General features: G+C 42.9%; 1 protein-coding gene across 2 annotated transcripts in view; it reads right to left on the reverse strand.

Moving 5' to 3' along the window:
• MAP3K7 (mitogen-activated protein kinase kinase kinase 7) overlaps window positions 1-18485 on the reverse strand; it is a 162862-nt gene that overhangs the window by 98452 nt on the left and 45925 nt on the right. For both annotated transcript variants that reach the window (XM_063916993.1, XM_063916992.1), the window contains exon 4: window positions 17557-17602. In XM_063916993.1, coding sequence (XP_063773063.1) covers window positions 17557-17602 — 46 coding nt within the window. The remainder of the gene's footprint in view (window positions 1-17556; window positions 17603-18485) is intronic.

Here is an 18485-nt window from a genome sequence, read left to right on the forward strand (position 1 = left end):
AGGACCCTGAGTCGCAAGAGGTACTTTGCCATTAAGGAATTAAATAGAAAAGAGTGTATAGGAGATCCCATTGTATTAGATTCAAATGACCAAATTCCTTTAGAGATTTTAGAATCTCTCCTTTCTGAAAATATAGAAGGTCATGAAATGTCTATACCCACTAAAAAGTTATATGATGTTAATAATAAAGGATCACCTTTTAAAAGACCATCCGAATTCTATCCTCTTCAATATCAAGGACCCTTCGTAGAAAGCTTTTATTCCACCACTATGGAGGACTTTAGAAAATTATGTCAAAAAGTTGAACAAAAAGGGAATAAGAATAGGTTCTGTAAAGATAACCTTACTAAAAGGGAGAGAACAGCCCTTAAGAAGCCGACAGTGACCTTATTTTTCGACAGGCCGATAAGGGTGGTAGTCTGGTTATACAAAATAGAAAAGACTATATTCTTGAAGCACAAAGGCAGTTGAATAATACATCTTTCTATTTAAAATTAGTCACTGACCCTACCCTTCCTTATCAGAAAGAGTTAAAAACTCTTCTTGATACAGCTCTTGTGAATGGCACTATTTCTAAAGATACATGGCACTTTTTGTTTTCATTGCACCCGGTCACACCTATATATATTATCATTTACCAAAGATTCACAAACACATCACCACTCCACCCGGTCGGCCTATAATTTCTGGTGTAGGTTCACTTACCACTAATTTATCTTCTTTTGTTGATGCACATCTTCAAGGTTACGTAGCGTCTCTGCAGTCTTATTTGAGAGATACATCAGATTTTTTAAATAAAATTAATCAAATTGTCTGGAAAGAAACTTATAAGATCATAACGTGTGACGTTGAAGCACTTTATACCAATATCCCACATAAGGGGATATTGGCGGTGCAACATTATTTAAAGGAAGATAATACCATCACAGAGTCGCTACGTAACCTTCTACTTTCATCAATTGAATTTATATTATCACATAATTATTTTTTGTTTGAATCACAGTTTTATTTACAGTCACAGGGCACAGCTATGGGGACCAAGTTCGCTCCGAGTTTCGCCAACCTCTATATGGGGCGTTTTGAGGAGCGCCACATTTGGGGTGGCGGTCACGGGGCGAATTTGGTCTTCTTTGGGCGATATATTGATGATTTATTTATAATTTGGGATGGGGATTATACCACAGTCACAGATCTAATTCAGAGTTTTAATAATAATGAGTTTAATTTGAAGTTTACACATGATGTAAGCGACACCACTTTGAATTTTCTGGATATCACAGTAAAAGTGATTGATAACCAATTACATACAGTCACGTTCACTAAGGATGTAGATTGCAATAAATATCTTAATTACAATAGTTGCCATCACAGGAGCTGGAAGGCGAATATACCAAAAGGCCAATTTATGCGAATTCGTAGGAACTGTTCTAATGATGTGGATTATATTACACAAACAGAGGCTTTGGTTGTATCTTTTTTGAAACAGGGTTATCCTAAGGAACTATTAGATAAAACACGTATAGAAGTAAATTCAATGGATAGAGAAGGACTCCTTATACCTAAGAAAAATAAGATCCAAAATTCAGTAATTCATGGAGAGACTAATCCTAAACGCTCTTTGACCTTTATAACTAAATATAACACATCGGCTACTGAGATTAAACGTATCATTAATAAGAACTATAGTCTTTTAAAATTGGATAAATATTTAAAAGATGACATACAAGGAACGCAAAAAGTCGTCTTTAGGAAAGCAGATAACTTAAAATTAAAATTGGCACCCAGTATGCTTAGACCAGATTCCACTAGAACATTAAAGGTAGGGAACTGGTTGGACACCAATCCAAGACCCAAAGGCTTCTTTAAGTGTGGCAAGTCAAGGTGCCACACATGTGACCATGCAGCACATCGTTGCAATATTATCACATCGTTCAGTAATAAAGAGACTTATGAGTTAAGGTCTTTTCTCAACTGTCAGTCGTGTTATGTAATTTATGTTATCACTTGTGGGTGCGGCATTCAGTATGTAGGTCGCACCACAAGAACACTGAATGTTCGGTTCTTAGAGCATAGGAGGTTTTTGATTAAAGGGAATAGAACACACAGTTTACCATGTCATGTCGGATCATGTCCGAAGGGGATCCTTAAGGATATCAAAGTTCAAGCTATCGAACAGATCCCTCCATCAGTGAGAGGGGGAGATAGATTTAAGAAACTGTGTCGTAAGGAGGCATTTTGGATCTATAAATTGGGAACTATGGTCCCTACAGGCCTTAATGATACCATCGAACTGAACAATATCTAGAAATGGAGGGTGGGAGTTGTGGTTGTTAGTGACTCTCCCCCTCTCTTTCCTTCCCCATATAGTTTATCAACATCCCTCATCCCGTATTAATATCCCTCACCCCGTACCATCCGTTCCATCTTATATATTCCCCCTCTCCCTCTCTTATATTTATATATCTCACCCCTTTTCCAACCTTTTTTTGTTTTTTTTATAATAAATAAAGTGTTGGTCTAACTGCATCAATTGTATTCTGACTAAAATGATCTTATTTGGATCTAGATTTAAGAGTTTTTTTGAAATACTTTAAGATTTAGAGATTATTTGGTATTAGGTTGGGTAATTTTACTGTCTATATTCATGGATTTCTACAGATCTGAATGGTCAATCTGGCATTAATATATGGTTAAAAGAGCTTCTTGGTTTTAAGGGTAATAAAAATTCCATGAGCATCATTCTCATAAGAGTAATAAAAATTAGGAGGTTTATGAAAGATTTATAAACATAATGATTGAGAGTATCGTTATTGTTTAATCGTGATTTAAAGTAACTTCTGGCTATGAGACATTGGTTTTTATATTATTGTTTTTTAATAGTTAATTTAAGTGTATTTTAAATAATTCGAGTCCACTCTCCTTTGTTTCTCTGCAAATGTGTTAATATATATATGTAGAAGAAATTTTTTGACTGCCACTGCTTGAATAGGAGTCTGCAAGTCATTAATAGATTAAATTAAATGATGGCAGCTGAGCTCCTTCTGATTACAAGTGATTACCAACAGACAGGTGTATTGCCAATTAAGGAAGCAGAGGAGTATAAAGGAGACCAGGGGCTCTAGAGGCGGTACTTCTGAGGAAACAGCCCCAGGATTGAGGCTGAGAAACGCGTCAAGCAATCCGTCTGATTACATTGCCCGACATTCTGCTTGGCATCCAGCTAACCATCACGAACAGAGACTGATTTCTGCAGCACGTCCCCGACAGCATCCGCCGCTCAGCGCCTCACCCAGCATCTGTTCGGCATTTGGCTCACCGCACCAAACGGAGATTCAGCTTATGACAGCTAGCAGTATGCTCCAGGTGAAGCTTGATGGAAAGTGGTGAGAGAGCATTATAGTCTTTGAATTTTTATGCCGATCTGAATGAGACTGAGCGTTTTATCTATTATTTCTCACAAGCCCTGCACATTCTATTGCAGTGTCCCAGAGCGGGCAGCCGGCGCCCTACGGACATAACACAATTGTTGCCCATTGCATAAGTTGGGTTAAGTATAATAACAGACTCCAAAATAGCGTCACATGCTTAATCTGTTATTGTGCAATTATAAGCTTCATAAGAAAAGCTGATCAATTCTGGACGGCATTATTGAGAAATAAGAGCTAAATAGGGATTTCACAAATAATGGAGCGGATGACATCAATGTGAATAATCCCTATATACATCACGGATGAACTTTTAAACCCTCTACCAATATATGGTTTCAAGTGTTTCAATCAGCCCACGCGTGGAGCTTACTCTAAGGAATTCCTGTTAATCACAAGAGTTACTATACATTATATAAAGGGTAGATTGATACATTGTTCCAAAGGAGACCTTAGTGAGGAATACAAATTGTTACATGTTTTGATGTGTTGCTGCTAAAAGATTTTTTAAAGTCACAGGATGTTTAGGTTTTCTCATAATTTTTATATATGAATAAGGTCATTTTTAATAAAATATATTAATACTTTAGTGACAGCGCTTCTCTCTGTGGTTTTTATTAATTCTTTATGAAGAGGCTGAATAAGTCCATGTAGAGTAACTGAAACTATGTAGAGGGGTGGTGGAAAGAGGTAGACCATTTTTCTCCACACAGAAGCTTGTGTGCTGTACACAGTCTGTTAGCGGGTGGAAAACCAGGCCTTAGCTTATACTTATAATAGAATGCCTATAGCATCTTCCAGACACACATCATATAGGAATGCACCATTCATAAACAGCCAAATTATGCATACGAGACAGATTTAGGCTCCCTTAATGCAGATTTAAGACAAACTAGGCCAAAGCAATCACTAATTTTAAGGCAGAACTTTTCCAGGTGGACCTGCAATGTCATAAAATGATGTAGATGGTCTTTACCAGGGCAGTCCCATAATCAAGAATGAAAGTATTGTGTGGGCAAGTTCTGCATTACATATAGGACGGCCAAGTAGTCACACTTATGTAAAATGGAAGGCACTGCACAACTACACATTTGCAGACTGTATATAACTTTATATGTACTCATAAATCCACTTAAAGGAATTATAAATAAATGATTCATCATTAAACTAAATTACACAAAAGGAATCTTATTAAACGCAATAGCATACACCTGATAACCCAGCATCCGGATACCGGTGGGTGACAGTGAATAGGTCAACCACTACCTATGTAAGTGACTAAAGCAGCTGGCTGAGCCTATATAATCAGTGATTAGACTCATTGGAGCTTGCTCATTGTAAGGGCTTGTATTTTAAAGTGCTGCTTGGATTTGTAAGTGTATGTGAGTTGGTAACAGCAAAAGGTGAGTTCTGATTATTCTCTGTCTATCCATATAGAGATAGTAATATTGTGAGAGAAAGTTAATCTGAATCTGATTGTTTGTATCTATACTGTTTTTTTTGTTTGTATCTGTACTGGTTTTTTTTATTTTTGGAGGGGGAAAAAAAAAAGTGTGAGGAGAAAGCCAGGGGGAGGGGGTTGAATCAGGTGTAAGTAATCAGGAGGAGGAGGGGCTGACTAAAGCAGCTGGCTGAGCCTATATAATCAGTGATTAGACTTATTGGAGCTTGCTCATTATAAGGGCTTGTATTTTAAAGTGCTGCTTGGATTTGTAAGTGTATGTGAGTTGGCGACAGCAAAAGGCGAGTTAGAATACAGAAAAAGGTGAGTTTTATAATACACAATCAGGAACACACATATTTGCACTACCATTAAACTTCTGGTGAGGCTGCAAGGAGCTGACCTTGTGAGTGAGAGGGTCTCTTACTTGGAGTAGCAGAGGGGCTGTGATTGTGCGTGGGTGAGGGGCATTTTTTTTTTTTTTTTTAGCAGGAGCTGTAAGCCGAGTGAAAAGGAGGTGCAGTGAGCTGGAACAACTGCAACTGCTAAGTGGAGTATCGGTGCCGCAGGAGAGAGTACTACGGCTGCATAAAAGTGAAGGACCAAGAACCGCACAAAGATAGATAAGTATAAGCCAGCTTAATTATTGTATAAGTGAGATTGTTTGTCTTCTACTTTTTCTTTTTGCTTCATTTCTTTGAGAAGAACAGGGAGTTAGACCTTACAAACAATATGGGAGGGGCTATGATTGGGGACCTCACTCAGTGCATGTCGTGCAAGATGTATGCACACCTGGAACTACCGGCCCAGTGTGATTACATCTGCACGAGGTGTATGCGAACGCCCTGGAAGCCCAGGTAACTGATCTAGAGCAAACCGTTACGCAACTAAGGGAGATTCACAATCTCGAGCAAAGTTTAGACAGAACGGTGGAGGAGTTGCGGGAGGGGTCACTGGTATAAGAGGATGATGATCAGGTAGCCAGCTGGGTCACAGAAGGAAGAAAAAGAGGGGGAGGCTCGACATCTCCGAACTATCAAACCCGAACAAATTTGCCCGACTGGGCGAGGAATCGGAGGATGATAGTGAAGAAATGACGGTGCCGGAGGAGACTGCTACCTCTAGCATCCAGAGGAGCGGTCCCTCTGGCGCAGTTGGGATAAAAGATAGTGAGGTACCTAGTCAGATGGTGGTGGTAGGGGATTCTATCATCAGGAAGGCAGATAGGGCAATCTGCTACCGGGACCGTGATCGCCGTACAGTCTGTTGTCTCCCGGGTACGGCACATCGCGGACCAGGTAGATTGTTGGGAGGGGCTGGGAAAGACCCGGCGGTCTTGGTGCACATTGGCACCAATGACAAAGTTAGCGGAAGGTGGGATGTCCTTAAGAAAGACTATAGGGACTTAGGAAAGAAACTTAAGGCAAGGACATCTAAGGTAATATTCTCTGAAATATAACCCGTGCCACGCGCTAGTCCAGGGAGGCAGAGGGAGATTAGGGAGGTAAATGTGTGTCTTAGGGATTGGTGCAGGAAAGAGGGGTTTGTGTTCCTGGAACACTGGGCGGACTTCTCAGTCAGGCGCCATCTCTTTTGTCGTGACGGATTGCACCTGACTGAGGAGGGGGCAGCGGTGCTGGGGGGAAGGATGGTTAGAAGGTTGGAGAAGATTTTAAACTAGGAGCCTGGGGGGAGGGTTTAGCTAGAAACTACGGGTCATGCAGTGAGAATAGTGGGGATGGCGGTAGTAAACGAAATGGGGGAGAAGTTGGGGGGAGGGTAAGAGCAGGCGGTAAGGTTACTAACATGGGTACTAAAAGAGATTTTACCAAAGCACTAACCAATGACGATTACAGGTCATCATTGCTACATAAGGTGAAAGATGTCCCTAACGCAAGGGAAAAATACTTATCTTAGTTGTATGTATGTAAACGCTAGAAGCATTACTGGTAAAAAGGGCGAACTAGAAATACTTGCAGCAAGCAAACAGTATATTATTATAGGCATTACTGAAACTTGGTGGGACGAATCTCATGATTGGACAGTCAATCTAGAGGGCTATACACTGTTTAGGAGAGACAGACTAAATAAAAAGGGTGGAGGGGTGTGTCTTTACGTAAAGCCGTTTTTATAACCTGATATACGGGAAGATATTCAGGAGGGGACTGTAGACACTGTCGAGACATTATGGGTAGAAATTGCATGCGGGGAAAAAGGAATAAAAATAAGATTTTACTTACCGATAAATCTATTTCTCGGAGTCCGTAGTGGATGCTGGGGTTCCTGAAAGGACCATGGGGAATAGCGGCTCCGCAGGAGACAGGGCACAAAAAGTAAAGCTTTTTCCGATCAGGTGGTGTGCACTGGCTCCTCCCCCTATGACCCTCCTCCAGACTCCAGTTAGGTACTGTGCCCGGACGAGCGTACACAATAAGGGAGGATTTTGAATCCCGGGTAAGACTCATACCAGCCACACCAATCACACCGTACAACTTGTGATCTAAACCCAGTTAACAGTATGATAACAGCGGAGCCTCTGAAAGATGGCTTCCTACAACAATAACCCGAATTAGTTAACAATAACTATGTACAATTTATGCAGATAATCCGCACTTGGGATGGGCGCCCAGCATCCACTACGGACTCCGAGAAATAGATTTATCGGTAAGTAAAATCTTATTTTCTCTATCGTCCTAGTGGATGCTGGGGTTCCTGAAAGGACCATGGGGATTATACCAAAGCTCCCAAACGGGCGGGAGAGTGCGGATGACTCTGCAGCACCGAATGAGAGAACTCCAGGTCCTCCTTAGCCAGAGTATCAAATTTGTAAAATTTTACAAACGTGTTCTCCCCTGACCACGTAGCTGCTCGGCAAAGTTGTAATGCCGAGACCCCTCGGGCAGCCGCCCAAGATGAGCCCACCTTCCTTGTGGAGTGGGCCTTTACAGATTTAGGCTGTGGCAGGCCTGCCACAGAATGTGCCAGTTGGATTGTGCTACAGATCCAACGAGCAATCGTCTGCTTAGACGCAGGAGCACCCATCTTGTTGGGTGCATACAATATAAACAACGAGTCAGATTTTCTGACTCCAGCTGTTCTTGCAATATATATTTTTAATGCTCTGACAACGTCCAGTAACTTGGAGTCCTCCAAGTCACTTGTAGCCGCAGGCACTACAATAGGCTGGTTCAGATGAAATGCTGACACCACCTTAGGGAGAAAATGCGGACGAGTCCGCAGTTCTGCCCTGTCCGAATGGAAAATCAGATATGGGCTTTTGTAAGATAAAGCTGCCAATTCTGACACTCTCCTGGCAGAAGCCAGGGCTAGAAGCATGGTCACTTTCCAAGTGAGATATTTCAAATCCACCTTATTTAGTGGTTCAAACCAATGAGATTTTAGAAAATCCAAAACTACATTGAGATCCCACGGTGCCACTGGAGGCACCACAGGGGGCTGTATATGCAGCACTCCCTTAACAAAGGTCTGGACTTCAGGGACTGAAGCCAATTCTTTTTGAAAGAAAATCGACAGGGCCGAAATTTGAACCTTAATAGATCCCAATTTGAGACCCATAGACAATCCTGATTGCAGGAAATGTAGGAATCGACCCAGTTGAAATTCCTCCGTCGGAGCACTCCGATCTTCGCACCACGCAACATATTTTCGCCAAATTCGGTGATAATGTTGCACGGTTACTTCTTTCCTTGCTTTAATCAAAGTAGGAATGACTTCTTCCGGCATGCCTTTTTCCATTAGGATCCGGCGTTCAACCGCCATGCCGTCAAACGCAGCCGCGGTAAGTCTTGAAACAGACAGGGACCCTGCTGAAGCAAGTCCCTCCTTAGAGGTAGAGGCCACGGATCTTCCGTGATCATCTCTTGAAGTTCCGGGTACCAAGTCCTTCTTGGCCAATCCGGAACCACTAGTATCGTTCTTACGCCTCTTTGCCGTATAATTCTCAATACTTTTGGTATGAGAGGCAGAGGAGGAAACACATACACCGACTGGTACACCCAAGGCGTTACCAGCGCGTCCACAGCTATTGCCTGCGGATCTCTTGACCTGGCGCAATACCTGTCCAGTTTTTTGTTGAGGCGAGACGCCATCATGTCCACCATTGGTCTTTCCCAACGGGTTACCAGCATGTGGAAGACTTCTGGATGAAGTCCCCACTCTCCCGGGTGAAGATCGTGTCTGCTGAGGAAGTCTGCTTCCCAGTTGTCCACTCCCGGGATGAACACTGCTGACAGTGCTATCACATGATTCTCTGCCCAGCGAAGAATCCTTGCAGCTTCTGCCATTGCACTCCTGCTTCTTGTGCCGCCCTGTCTGTTCACATGGGCGACTGCCGTGATGTTGTCCGACTGGATCAACACCGGTTTTCCCTGAAGCAGAGGTTCTGCCTGGCTTAGAGCATTGTATATTGCTCTTAGTTCCAGAATGTTTATGTGAAGAGACGTTTCCAGGCTTGTCCATACTCCCTGGAAGTTTCTTCCTTGTGTGACTGCTCCCCAGCCTCTCAGGCTGGCGTCCGTGGTCACCAGGATCCAATCCTGTATGCCGAATCTGCGGCCCTCCAATAGATGAGGACTCTGCAACCACCACAGAAGAGACACCCTTGTCCTTGGAGACAGGGTTATCCGTAGGTGCATCTGAAGATGCGACCCTGACCATTTGTCCAACAGATCCCTTTGGAAAATTCTTGCGTGGAATCTGCCGAATGGAATTGCTTCGTAAGAAGCCACCATTTTTCCCAGGACTCTTGTGCATTGATGTACAGACACCTTTCCTGGTTTTAGGAGGTTCCTGACAAGCTCGGATAACTCCTTGGCTTTTTCCTCCGGGAGAAAAACCTTTTTCTGAACCGTGTCCAGAATCATCCCTAGGAACAGCAGACGAGTTGTCGGCATTAACTGGGATTTTGGAATATTCAGAATCCACCCGTGCTGTTTTAGCACTTCTTGAGACAGTGCTAATCCCATCTCTAGCTGTTCTCTGGACCTCGCCCTTATTAGGAGATCGTCCAAGTATGGGATAATTAATACGCCTTTTCTTCGAAGAAGAATCATCATCTCGGCCATTACCTTTGTAAAGATCCGAGGTGCCGTGGACAATCCGAACGGCAGCGTCTGAAACGGATAGTGACAGTTTTGTACAACGAACCTGAGGTACCCCTGGTGTGAGGGGTAAATTGGAACGTGGAGATACGCATCCTTGATGTCCAAGGATACCATAAAGTCCCCCTCTTCCAGGTTCGCTATCACTGCTCTGAGTGACTCCATTTTGAACTTGAACTTCTTTATGTACAGGTTCAAGGACTTCAGATTTAGAATAGGCCTTACCGAGCCATCCGGCTTCGGTACCACAAAAAGAGTGGAATAATACCCCTTCCCTTGTTGTAGAAGAGGTACCTTGACTATCACCTGCTGAGAGTACAGCTTGTGAATGGCTTCCAAAACCGTCTCCCTTTCGGAGGGGGACGTTGGTAAAGCAGACTTCAGGAAACGGCGAGGTGGATCCGTCTCTAATTCCAACCTGTACCCTTGAGATATTATCTGCAGGATCCAGGGATCTACCTGCGAGTGAGCCCACTGCGCGCTGTAATTTTTGAGACGACCGCCCACCGTCCCCGAGTCCGCTTGAGAAGCCCCAGCGTCATGCTGAGGCTTTTGTAGAAGCCGGGGAGGGCTTCTGTTCCTGGGAAGGAGCTGCGTGTTGCTGTCTCTTCCCTCGACCTTTGCCTCGTGGCAGATATGAATAGCCCTTTGCTCTCTTATTTTTAAAGGAACGAAAGGGCTGCGGTTGAAAAGTCGGTGCCTTTTTCTGTTGGGGAGTGACTTGAGGTAGAAAGGTGGATTTCCCGGCTGTAGCCGTGGCCACCAAATCTGATAGACCGACTCCAAATAACTCCTCCCCTTTATACGGCAAAACTTCCATATGCCGTTTTGAATCCGCATCGCCTGTCCACTGTCGCGTCCATAAAGCTCTTCTGGCCGAAATGGACATAGCACTTACCCGTGATGCCAGTGTGCAGATATCCCTCTGTGCATCACGCATATAAAGAAATGCATCCTTTATTTGTTCTAACGACAGTAAAATATTGTCCCTGTCCAGGGTATCAATATTTTCAATCAGGGACTCTGACCAAACTACCCCAGCACTGCCCATCCAGGCAGTCGCTACAGCTGGTCGTAGTATAACACCTGCATGTGTGTATATACTTTTTTGGATATTTTCCATCCTCCTATCTGATGGATCTTTAAGTGCGGCCGTCTCAGGAGAGGGTAACGCCACTTGTTTAGATAAGCGTGTTAGCGCCTTGTCCACCCTAGGAGGTGTTTCCCAGCGCTCCCTAACCTCTGGCGGGAAAGGGTATAATGCCAATAATTTCTTTGAAATTATCAGCTTTTTATCAGGGGCAACCCACGCTTCATTACACACGTCATTTAATTCTTCTGATTCAGGAAAAACTATAGGTAGTTTTTTCATACCCCACATAATACCCTGTTTAGTGGTACCTGTAGTATCAGCTAAATGTAACGCCTCCTTCATTGCCAAAATCATATAACGTGTGGCCCTACTGGAAAATACGGTTGATTCGTCACCGTCACCACTGGAGTCATCGCCTGTGTCTGGGTCTGTGTCGACCGACTGAGGCAAAGGGCGTTTCACAGCCCCTGACGGTGTTTGAGTCGCCTGGACAGGCACTAATTGATTGTCCGGCCGCCTCATGTCGTCAAACGACTGCTTTAGCGTGTTGACACTATCCCGTAGTTCCATAAATAAAGGCATCCATTCCGGTGTCGACTCCCTAGGGGGTGACATCCTCATATTTGGCAATTGCTCCGCCTCCACACCAATATCGTCCTCATACATGTCGACACACACGTACCGACACACAGCAGACACACAGGGAATGCTCCTAACGAAGACAGGACCCACTAGCCCTTTGGGGAGACAGAGGGAGAGTTTGCCAGCACACACCAAAAGCGCTATATATATATCAGGGATAGCCTTATAATAAGTGCTCCCTTATAGCTGCTTTGTTATATCAAAATATCGCCATAAATGTGCCCCCCCCTCTCTGTTTTACCCTGTTTCTGTAGTGCAGTGCAGGGGAGAGACCTGGGAGCCGTCCTGACCAGCGGAGCTGGGAGAGGAAATGGCGCCGTGTGCTGAGGAGATAGGCCCCGCCCCTTTTCTGGCGGGCTCGTCTCCCGCTATTTAGTGAATCCAGGCAGGGGTTAAATATCTCCATATAGCCTCTAGGGCTATATGTGAGGTATTTTTAGCCTTTATAGGTAATCATTTTGCCTCCCAGGGCGCCCCCCCCCAGCGCCCTGCACCCTCAGTGACTGCCGTGTGAAGTGTGCTGAGAGGAAAATGGCGCACAGCTGCAGTGCTGTGCGCTACCTTTTGAAGACTGCAGGAGTCTTCAGCCGCCGATTCTGGACCTCTTCTGACTTCAGCATCTGCAAGGGGGCCGGCGGCGTGGCTCCGGTGACCATCCAGGCTGTACCTGTGATCGTCCCTCTGGAGCTTGATGTCCAGTAGCCAAGAAGCCAATCCATCCTGCACGCAGGTGAGTTGACTCCTTCTCCCCTCAGTCCCTCGCTGCAGTGATCCTGTTGCCAGCAGGAATCACTGTAAAATAAAAAACCTAGCTAAACTTTTTCTAAGCAGCTCTTTAGGAGAGCCACCTAGATTGCACCCTTCTCGGCCGGGCACAAAAATCTAACTGGAGTCTGGAGGAGGGTCATAGGGGGAGGAGCCAGTGCACACCACCTGATCGGAAAAAGCTTTACTTTTTGTGCCCTGTCTCCTGCGGAGCCGCTATTCCCCATGGTCCTTTCAGGAACCCCAGCATCCACTAGGACGATAGAGAAAAAGTTAGTATTGGGTGTATGCTATAGGCTGCCTGGTATCAACGTATCTGATGAGGAATTGTTACTAAAGCAAATTGGAAGAGCAGCAGGAGTAGGAGACATAGTAGTGATGGGAGATTTTAACTATCCAGAGATAAACTGGAAAAACGATTCATGTGATACTGCTAAGCGCAATATGTTTTTAAACACATTTAATGATAACTACTTAGTTCAACTAATTGAGGAACCAACTAGGTACAATGCAATCTTAGACCTGGTATTAACAAACAATGGGGATTTGGTATCAGGTATTACAGTAGAGGAACCCATAGGAAGCAGCGACCACAATATGGTCACATTCAATATCAGTTTTCATAAACAGCCCTATACTGGTTCAACTAGGACTCTAAACTTTAGCAAAGCGAATTTTGAAGAGATGAGGGTATTTTTCAGGGATATTGAATGGGAAGGTTTGTTTTTAGGAAAGAATACTACGGAGAAATGGGAGGTACTAAAATTCCTGCTAGCTAAAAATACACTCAAATTTATTCCTACGAGCAGCAAAAAAAGGAATAAAAATCATAAACCGATGTGGCTTAACAAAAAGATAAAGGAACTTATGGGCAAGAAAAGGAGAGCATTTAAAAAATACAAATCTGACTGGGAATCAGAGTCATTTCAGCACTATAAGGAATGTAACAAAATACGCAAAAAGGAAATAAGAGCGGCTAAAGTAGAAACTGAAAAACTAGTAGCAAAGGAAAGCAAAGCGAATCCCCAAAAATTCTTTAAATACATTAATAGCAAGAGATTAAAGAAGGAGAGTATAGGCCCTTTAAAAGACAAGTTGGGAGTCTTAAGCAAAAATTATAATGACATAGCAGACACACTAAATGAGTTTTTTTTCAACAGTATTTACTAGAGAGGATCCAATTCAGGGACTAACACAATCTCAATAACGAGAATATCCCACCGATAGATACTTATTTAAGCGAGGAAGTAGTCTGTGACCGATTAAAACATTTAAAGATTAATAAGTCACCAGGTCCCGATGGTATTCACCCAAGGGTTCTAATGGAGCTTCACTCTGAACTTGCAAAACCGCTATTTTTGATCTTTAAGGATTCAGTAATATCAGGTATGGTTCCCAAAGACTGGCGTATAGCGGAAGTAGTGCCTATATTCAAAAAGGGAAGTAAAGCTGAACCAGGTAATTATAGACCAGTTAGTCTTACATCTATAGTGGGGAAAGTATTGGAAGGTATTCTAAGAAAGAGATAGTATTCAGAAGTTCCTTGAAGTCAATAAGGTCATTAAAAGGAATCAACATGGGTTTATGAAGGACAGATCCTGTCAAACCAATTTACTTGGCTTTTATGAAACAGTAAGCGCAAACCTAGATCAGTGTAAAGAGGTGGATTTAATCTTTTTAGGATTTTGCCAAAGCATTCGACACTGTACCACACATGAGACTTATCTACAAGCTACAAGAATCAGGGCTAGGAAGCACAATATGCACTTGGGTCAAAAACTGGTTAGATAATAGGGAGCAGCGCGTTGTGGTTAATGGATCTTTTTCAACTTGGACTAAAGTGCTAAGTGGTTTGCCGCAAGGCTCAGTATTAGGACCGCTATTGTTCAATATTTTCATTAACGACCTAACAGAAGGTCTAGAGAGCATGGTGTCAATTTTTGCAGATGATACCAAATTGTGTAAAGTTATAAATGCGGAGGGGGATGCTGAGTCGCTTCAGAATGACTTAGTTAAATTAGAAGCTTGGGCAGCGAAATGGAGAATGCGCTTCAATACAGACAAGTGTAAGGTAATGCACTGTGGTAACAAGAACAAAAATAACACCTACCTACTAAATGGGGTAAAATTAGGGGATTCTGAACTGGAAAAGGACTTGGGTGTCCTCATAGATGGCAAACTAAGCAGTAGTACCCAAAGTAGGACTGCAGCAAAGAAGGCTAATAAGATATTAGCATGCATAAAATGGGGTATTGATGCTAGGGACGAGCGTATTATACTCCCGTTATATAAATCACTTGCGAGGCCACACCTTGAATACTGTGTACAATTCTGGGCACCTTACTACAAAAAGGATATCCTGGAGCTAGAAAAGGTTCAAAGGCGGGCGACCAAACTAATTAAGGGTATGGAGACGCTAGAATACGAGGAAAGGCTTGCAAGACTAGGCATGTTTACACTGGAAAAGAGGAGATTAAGAGGGGACACGATCAGCATTTACAAATATATAAGGGGACATTATACAGATCTTGCGCAGGACCTGTTTTTGGTTAGATCAACACAGAGAACTCGTGGACACTCGCTCAGGTTAGAGGAGAGGAGATTCCGCACAATACGGCGTAAAGGCTTTTTTACGGTAAGGACGATATGTGTTTGGAATTCCCTACCTGAGGGAGTTGTAATGGCAGATTCAGTCAACACCTTTAAGAATGGGTTAGATAAATTCCTAATGGATAAGGATATCCAGGGTTACGGGGCATAGTCACGCACTATGGTTATTATAAAAAAGAGGGGTAAAACGTAACGGCAGTCATCAACTTTAGTCAAAATTTTCTACAAAATAATCGTGCATAGGAGACCACAAATAGGTTGAACTCGATGGACAATTGTCTTTTTTCAAGCTTAGATACTATGTTACCGGTCGACAGGCATTAGGTTGACATAGGAAATGGTCAACATGTGTTTTTCACAAAATTGTTTAATTTTCGACTTTTTCTTACTTTACCATCCACGTGGACTATGGGGTCTATTCAAAGCATGTCGGATCCTCTACGACGGAGAGGATCCGACAATGCAGTATTTCATTTGCGGGTAATTCAGACTGGCATTGTCGAAAACGGGCAAAACCAATCTGACTTTTTTTTATGTCGGATTTACATTGTCGAAAATGGGACTAAAACCTGTCTGACTTGGCCGCAAATCTGATAAAATACATGGATCCGCGGCTAATCCGTCGATCCACACGTTTTCAGACAAGTCAGAATTGCTAACAAGTCGGAAAAACGGCAGCCCCATTGAATAAGTCGAATCATGAGTCGACCTAAAAAAAAGTCGGTAACTGCCATCTTTCCGACTAGACGACAGTTATGACTTCAATTAAACAGACTGGGATCTATGATTGGGAATAGTAACTTGTGTTTATTTTAATATTTATTTTACAGTGGGTCTATAGATACCAGCAGATCCTTAATGCCCCGCATGCTGGTACTTGTGGTACCAGCATGCAGGGGAGGCATGCTGGGACCAGTAGTCCTTCTGTAAAAAACTATCATATTTCAGTAATAGACTATCAACTTGGCACCCACAGCCCAGGGGTACTGGGGATAGCACCAGACTTCAGTCCAGGCCTTGTGTGCCATGGAGAGGGGGACCACTTTATTGGGGCTTCGCCACTTCCCCAGGAATTCCCGGCCTGGGCTGACTAGTTAGGGGGAATTAATGTTTCAGTCACAGGACCCCGTAAAGTGTATCCCCTGGCTGTGGCACTACCCCCTGATAGTGGAACCTGATGCTGGTTCTGTAAATACAGGTGACCCCCTACTTGTTTTGTTCTCTGTATTTTTAGAACCAGGGCTGGCTCCAAGAGCCTGGTGCTGGTTCATTAAATACGGAGCACCCCTACACAAATTTGTTCCCCATATATTTTTAACCAGTGCCGGCTCAAAGAGCCTGGGGCTGGTTATGCCCTTGGGGAGACCCCACACATTTTTTTTTTTTTGGGAAGGAACATTAAAATCCTCTCCCATTCCCCCTTCACCATTATAATTTATTAAAGTCCTCCTTGATAAATCCCTATATAAATTATGTATTTTCAGCAGAAGTGTATAGCGAGGACTGGCTGTAGGATCTGCAAGCAGGTCTGCAGTAGGATTTTATAAACAGTCTGATCTGCCGAGGATTGGACAAGTGTGTACCCAGCTCAAGGATGTCTTCTTGCAGATCAATTTAGCTTTAACAGGCGTTAGTAGAGATAATAACAGAACTATAGCTCAGAAGTTTAAAAAAACCCAAAGACATATTATAACAGATGACTGCGATAATCATGTGCATTGCCCAATGACATTTATACAACTAAACGCCAGATTATAGAGTACAAATGTTTCTTCCTATAAGATATAATCACAACAGCAGACTGAATTACATTAATAAAAGATAACACATGAAAGTATAACAATCGCCTGAAATACACATTATTTTATTAAACAAAATGTGAATTTATTAGCCTATTTCTTTAGGACAAAATATCTCAAGCTAAAAAAAAGAAAGTTTGTTAAAGAGATAGCTGGTGCAAGTGGGCACCCGGAAGATAGTGACCATTCAACAAATAGGGGTCTATTCAATGCATGTCTGACGGAGAGGATCCAACAGTGCAGTATTCAATTTGCGGGTAAATCGGACTGGTTTTGCTCGTTTTCGACAATGCTACTTCAATTTTTTTAAAGTCGGATTGACATGGTCAAAAACGGTCCGAAAACCTGTCTGATTTGGCCGAAACATGTGGATCCGCGGCTAATCCACCGATCCACGTGTTTTCCGACAAGTCAGAAGAACTACAGCAGCACTGAATAGGTCGAATCCTGATTCAACCAATGAAAAAAAAAAAAAGTCGGAAACTGCCGTCTTTCCGACATGCATTAAATAGACCCCATAAACTGGTAGGAAAAAATGCATTTCCTCACCCAGTGAAGAAAACAGAAGTATAGAATGTAATAACTGACTCATATAAAGTATGCTGAAGAAATGATGATGCTATATGATGCAAAGAAGTTGAAAAGAAAATTGGCAACTTACCATTATATAATGAGCCTCCTTCAGCATATTCCATAACCAGACATACCTAAAATATAAACCATAAATACAGCTATAAAAGAGCATTCTAAAAGAACATTAAACTAATATAGCAGTAATGATACTTAAAAGATAGTGTAGGTGAGACTATTTACCTGCAGAATAGACACTGAGGTGGAATTCATTTAGCCGCGGGAGATTACCACGGACTAATTGATCCCTCTGGGCTATCCAATTATCCCTGAAGCCAGGAGTTAGAGATTTTTTTCCCACCCGACTCAGTGGGTCGAAACAAAATGCCTGATAACTTGGGGGGGGGGTGTTAATCGATGCCGCAAACCTGTTAATGCACAAAGCTGAACTTTTCAAAGATTCTGTGCGTTAACCTGTGTTAGCGCCCGTTAACAAGGCTACTGTGTTAAAGCCCAAAGCTACCTCCCGTTTTCACCCATGGTAATTTGACCAAGGTTAATGGAATTTCTCCCTAAGTAGAAATATTAATCAGTTACAAAATGTCCAACCTAACCTAAACGATGTCACATTTACTGTGTATTGCAGCGGTATAGTGTCTCTAGATTCATTTACGTCTGTATTGTTAGCCATCTTCGGGATAGATATAAATAGTAATATGCTAAACAGTGTATTGGCAGACTCATACCTCACAGACAGTGCTCTTGCTAAAGATCTAGCTGCCTACTTTCCTGCTCTGAATGGTCACATGATCAGTGTCACAGGAACTTCTGCATCAACAGCCAATTCAAATGACCCAGGCCGGCACCCATGACAGAATGTAGGGGCACAATTTTACAGCTGATTTTCTCAACTGTAATGTGTTAACAACCTTACATTACAATTAGGCTGTTATTCAACTGTATAGCAAGCAGTGTGAGAATTCTGCTCACTTTCAGATTTACAGCTTTAACTTGGCCCCC

This window comes from Pseudophryne corroboree, chromosome 4, assembly GCF_028390025.1.
Source record: "Pseudophryne corroboree isolate aPseCor3 chromosome 4, aPseCor3.hap2, whole genome shotgun sequence".
NCBI classification, from domain to species: domain Eukaryota; kingdom Metazoa; phylum Chordata; class Amphibia; order Anura; family Myobatrachidae; genus Pseudophryne; species Pseudophryne corroboree.